Source organism: Frankliniella occidentalis, unplaced genomic scaffold (assembly GCF_000697945.3).
Source record: "Frankliniella occidentalis isolate FOCC.00 unplaced genomic scaffold, Focc_3.1 Scaffold4236, whole genome shotgun sequence".
NCBI classification, from domain to species: domain Eukaryota; kingdom Metazoa; phylum Arthropoda; class Insecta; order Thysanoptera; family Thripidae; genus Frankliniella; species Frankliniella occidentalis.
The window spans coordinates 1-5,569 of NW_026271284.1; the positions used below are offsets into that span (position 1 = coordinate 1).

General features: G+C 54.4%; 2 protein-coding genes across 2 annotated transcripts; one reads left to right on the top strand and one right to left on the bottom strand.

Annotated features, from left to right (window-relative positions):
- Positions 1-215: 215 nt before the first annotated feature.
- On the bottom strand, positions 216-1,074 carry LOC113204024 (uncharacterized). The gene is made up of 3 exons (XM_052276744.1): positions 802-1,074; positions 601-713; positions 216-519 (listed from the first exon to the last, which is right to left on the bottom strand). Exons 1-3 carry the CDS (start codon positions 806-808, stop codon positions 316-318), a joined length of 324 nt encoding a protein of 107 aa, XP_052132704.1. The 5' UTR covers positions 809-1,074; the 3' UTR covers positions 216-315.
- A 251-nt stretch (positions 1,075-1,325) lies between these two features.
- Positions 1,326-4,347, top strand: LOC113203564 (uncharacterized). Its single transcript, XM_026418330.2, has 5 exons — positions 1,326-1,530; positions 1,617-2,065; positions 3,273-3,497; positions 3,574-3,690; positions 3,781-4,347. Exons 1-5 carry the CDS (start codon positions 1,341-1,343, stop codon positions 3,991-3,993), a joined length of 1,194 nt encoding a protein of 397 aa, XP_026274115.2. The 5' UTR covers positions 1,326-1,340; the 3' UTR covers positions 3,994-4,347.
- The last annotated feature ends 1,222 nt before the right edge of the window (positions 4,348-5,569 follow it).

Sequence of the window (5,569 nt, forward strand, 5' to 3'; positions counted from 1 at the left end):
CCCCCCCCACCCGAAAATAAATAAAATGGGGGAGTACGCCCCCGACTGGATGAATAGACTGGAATGGCATAGGGGTCATCCAGAAAGTTCGTCCGTCATTCATCGTTGCGAAACTGTCAGGATAAGCCTATGCAAGCTCTCATAGCGCCTGGCAGGTAGGCAACATCTGACCTCCAGTGCATGGGTGTATGGCGGGGTTGCCTACCCCGAGGCTTACAGGCTCCGAGCGTCCGTAATTTATCGAATGAATTTGAGAAAAACGGACGTACTTCCTGGATGACCCCCTCCCCCCATCTATCTCTCAAATAAAAATATTCACGATTGTCGCCTCACACCCCTTACCGCCCAAGTGTCATCGACGAGAGTCTTCCAGGTAAAGTTGCCGTCGATCGTCTGCAGAGTAGTCTGGATGAGGGCTTGGGTCCTGAAGTGCGACGGTCTGATGTGGAGCTTGACCATGTTCTCCTTGTTGGGCGTTGGACACTCGTACATTCGGTCCATGTACATTATAAACGGCCCCTACCACCCAAGCAAAAAGTTCATAGTGTAGTAACTCGTCGTATTTTGTGACAAAGCCCAGCTCGAGTGGGTCGAACTCACCGCATAGGAAGGTATCCACTTGGAGGAGCTCGCCCGGCCTGGGGGGATCTCCGCTCGAACCTCATGCCTCAGAGACGAGAGTAGAGCAGCAAGGCTCAGCACGCCGCTCAAACCTGAGACAAACGCAATGCTTTCTCAACATGACGGCGTGGCCGAACGCGCTGGATGAACCTGTCCGCGAGCTTCTCACACCATCCTCACATGACATTGTGCCAGCCGTGTCGCCGCGTGGCCTCTTCACATGGCCGTCGTCCCCGTTTTGACTCGATGCCGAGGGGTTGATCCCACCATTCCCTCACCGTCTTACGACGACCCGCACACCGCACAGCTGTATCGATGTTCCAGACGAGGCGGTGGCGGCTCGGTGGCGGCTGCCTGGTGTCCGACGTGACCGTCCGGAGAACACTACATGACTAGAACCGTCCATCCCCGCCCACGGCCCACACTGCATGCGAGTATCGGGGGCAATCTATCTTTACTACGGTCTACAGTATGGTATACGGCTATAACAAAGAAAAAGTGAAATCACACACGGGATCTCCACTCGTGAATCGGGGGGAAAGAGGGGGAGGGTGTAGTTCACTGCGAAGCAAACGTTCCTTTTTTTGTGAAGTTTTCTCGTGCAGTGCATCAAACGTTTCTGTGTCGTGATTTTTCGTATCGTGAGTTTTCTTCGGGTGAAGCGATACCGCCGTGGCCGCCTCTGTCGTGTCGCCAGTGACGTGTTTATTGTCATATAAATGCCGCAGCCGGCGCCACCGCTCAGCTCAGACTGGCGCTCGAGCGTGTCGGCCCCACACCTGCTCGCCGACATGAAGTTCGCCCCGCTGGTAATGTCGTGCCTGCTGCCGGCCGCGGCGCTGGCCTGGACGCAGGGCTGCATCTCCAAGCCGGTCGGCTTTGGCTACAAGACCACCGGCGGCACGGGCGGTGCGTGGCCTGCGTGGCGCGTGGCGCTGCCGCTGCAACCAATGGGTATGGCAAGGGTCTGATGTGAGGTTTCGGTCGGCCTGCAGGGAGGACCGTGGTCCCGACGAGCCCCGCCGAACTCAAGCAGTACCTCAGCAGCACCGAGACACTCATCATCGACCTGGACCGCACGTACGACTTTACCCAGCTCGAGGGCTCCAAGACGGAGAACGGCTGCTGGTACAACCAGTGCGGCAGCGGCCCGCAGAAGTCCCTGTCGCTGTACAACGCGTGCGCGGGCCGGTCCACCACCTCCGTTACGTACTCCGTGGCGGGCTCGCGGACGCTCGAGCTCGTCATCGGCTCCAACAAGACCATCCGGAGCTCGAACGGAAAGGGCGTCATCAAGGGCAAGGGCGTCACGTTCAAGAAGTCCAAGAACGTCATCTTCCGCGACATCACCATCAGCGACATCAACCCGCAAGTGATCTGGGGCGGCGACGCCATCGTGCTGAACGGCGCGACGGACATCTGGATCCACCGGTGCACCATCAGGGTGAGGAGCCCGACCTGGGCGGACGGACACTGGACTGTGTCACAGCGGCCATGGACAGCATTAGCCAGTGGGAGAAAGACAGACTCATTTTGACTTATGGACAGTCCAAAGGAGTGGGAAGGGGGGGGGGGGGTAAAGGTGCTCCCATAACACGCACCCCAAGGTAACGCGAGGTAAGATTGGGCGATAAACGCGCTCTTATACGCTTCTGCACTCGGGTGCGGGCGGGCCGCCGTTTTCACGCAGCTGCTTGGCGGGATGGCCTACCCAGCGCGTAACAGGCGCTGTCATAAGCGCTGCCGCGCGAGGAGTTCATTCCCCACACGGGAAGATCTACGGGGAATCTAGGTAGAATCTGCGGGATTTTCGTGGAACTGAACATCCCATGTGGAATCGTCGGGATGGGATACGTCAACAATACTGTAGGGGGAGGGGCCTGGAGCGAAAGCGCGACACTGAGGCACTCGGAGACAGTTCCCCTAGCGCCACAAAATTGTTTCCTGGTCTCCGACTGGTTCTCTTGCCGTATCGATAGAGTAAAAGCTATCTGACACCTTAATGTAACTTATGTTCTTTATGTTTAGTCTAAGGGTTTTTAAGGTATCATCTGCTAAAAAGCTTATCTGTAGCGACCATCGTATGGTTACTTCAGGGAGCACCATAAAATATGGTTGTAGCAACATTATCGTGGTTGTGAGAAACAAAAGATGGTTTCCATCACGTTGTCATTGTTGTCTCAATTTAAATCTCATTTTATGGTGCTCCTTGAGACAACCGTAAGATGGTTGCCATTCCCAAGGAGGGGGGGAAAGTCAGCATGACATCAAAATGATGTCAAAATGACTTCTAAAGTCAACGTAGGGGATTATTTTGACATCAAAGAAGACGTCAAAATGGTCCCCAATTTTGACCTTACAGGTCATTTTGATGTCATGCTGACTTTGCCTTCCTCCTTGGGTTGCTATTCATTTCTCACTGGTTTGTGAGATCTTGACTGTGCCATCTTCTAAGAAGGTCTATTACAAATAGGATAAGCATTTCATGTCTAGCTGTCGACGTGGGAAGACGGTCAAAGCCGAAAATCGTGACCAACGCAAACGTTCTAAATTAGTCAAGTAGCGTGGTTATCAGACAAAATTCGAGGAAAAACGGGGAAAAAATGACGAGTGATAACAGAACTAATTGACGTTCTTCTGTCTCATTTCAGAACATCGGTCGCCAGTTCTTGGTGACGTACGTCGAACAGAACGTGGGTATCACCGTGTCTTCCTGTCTGTTCGACGGCAACACCCAATACTCGGCGTACTGCGACAAGACGCACTTCTGGCTGTGGCTGTTCTGGGGCACTCACGACGAGATCACGCTCATCAACAACCGCGTCGTGAACGTCTCGGGCAGATGCCCCCATGCAGGCGGCCAGAGCTCATCGTCGGTGAGCGTCAGGAAACAACTGCCATACTTACATACCTGAACACGATCTCCTTAGTCCTTCCTCTTTCCCGCTGTAGAAAAACCTCATCCACATGATCGGCAATGAGATGGACACAAACCACCACCTGGGTATCGAACCCAACAAGGGCGGGATCATCCTGGCGGAGGGAAACAAGTTCATTGACTACTCGCAGGTACGTTCGGACCATTCTTTCTCCTCCCCCCCCCCCAAATTCCCGGTTCTCCGGTCACACCGAGTCGTCTGCCCCCTGCCCCTGCCGCAGGTCATTGACACGAAGGCGACAGGGGGCACCCTGGCGATACCGAGCACCGCCGCGGACGCCGCCAAGTGCCAGGCGTACTTCAAGCAAAACTGCAAGGCCAACGTGTACCAGGGCACGACGGCGCCGTCGAGGATGGACCTCGCCGTGCTCGACGCATTCTCCAAGCTGGACCTCACGGCTGTGAACGGCGCGCGGGCTGCCGCCTGCGAGTAGGAGTAGAGTCCTGTAGGCGTATAGATAGGACTCCACTTGCGAGGTGTGAAGCGGAGTCGGTTGGGTGGCCTAGCCAGTCGGCGCGCGGACCGCATCGCGTGTGGTGCGATAACCGAGTCACTACCGCACTTCTCCTTCTGACGTTGTTTACTATTCACATACTCACTGTGGAGAATTGTCGTATATTCACGGGAGAATTTCCCATGATGTGTGTCGTAAAACTACAATTTGAAATTGTAAATTTGCAAGCACCACGTATCGACTTGGAAGATCGATATCGGGCAGTCGCAAATTTACAACGTTTTTGTGGAAAATGTTTTAAATTTACGAAGATATTTTTACAGTGACTGAAAACTTTGCATCAAAATATTGTTGTAAGCATCCCCCCCCCCCCTCCGGCCACACGCCGGTCCCGCTGCGAAACAGATACGACACACGCGCACGAGCACACGACGCCTCACCTGACGAGGGCGGCACCCAATCACAAACCGATCCACGGGTCATGTGACCAGGTTGGCGCGCTAACCACTGCGGCACAAACAAAAATAACAGGAAAGTCGGGCATTTATGACGCAGACTCATCGGGTGGATTTTGCCTGATAGGAGTGCGAGCTGTGTGCGTATTTGCGATATTTGGCGTCCCCGAGGGCGTCCCGTTAACACGTTGGCGCCGGCCTGCAAAGAGGTCTGGCCTAGATGTACCAATAACTGCCGGCTTGACTGCTCTGTAGCCATTAAATGTTCGATGTTCAACAGAATCATAGAAAATTGGAGAATCAGCTGATTCTAGACTAGTCTGGGCGATTGGTTCTTGGGATTTTCGGTAGAGGACACCTGCACTATGTAAGAATCGACAGTAATTCCAGGCAGGACATTCATGACATTCATCCGCTCCTCCACCCCAAAAAAAGGACACGACACGGCCACAAACCGACCGATGCCGCCATCAGGGTCCTACAGAATGCTCGAGAAAACAGGCTGGCTCCATGGCTCCGCACGGGCTCCGCGGAACCCGTGAGCGACTATGCCGGCAGGGCTCCTCGCGATAAGCCATTTCGTGCCTGCATGTCTTCATTGTAGCCATGAGCCCGACGGTGCCCCAGGCTGCCCTGACCATAGTATGGTCATGACGGTCGGGCCTAAGTGCTATGGTCACCTCCTCAGCCGCAGCCGCGCCGGGTCAAAAGGCTTGCGCTGGGACGTGTCAATCTTGGATGCTGTGTCTTGAAGACGTCGTTATTAACCTACCGGCGGTGAAAAAATATACAGTGCCTTACGATTTTCTGGCACGCAGCAAAACAAACGGGCAGGCCTTCGTCATCTCCATTCTCATCTAGTTGCGAGTTGCGGTCGTAAAGCGAAAATAAAACAATTCTCGATGATCATGTTTCATCCGTGTAAACTGCCAGTGTGCAGTGCATGGGCTAATTTGCATTATTGGCACGCGGCGCAAGTGCGAGATTGGTTACTATGCATTCCGTTTCCTCCTCTGGAGCCGTTCGACACAGGCTTGCTCTGCTCAGTCCGTCGCCTCCATTCGCCCCGCGGCGTACCCACCGCACCCCTCCTGTCCGCC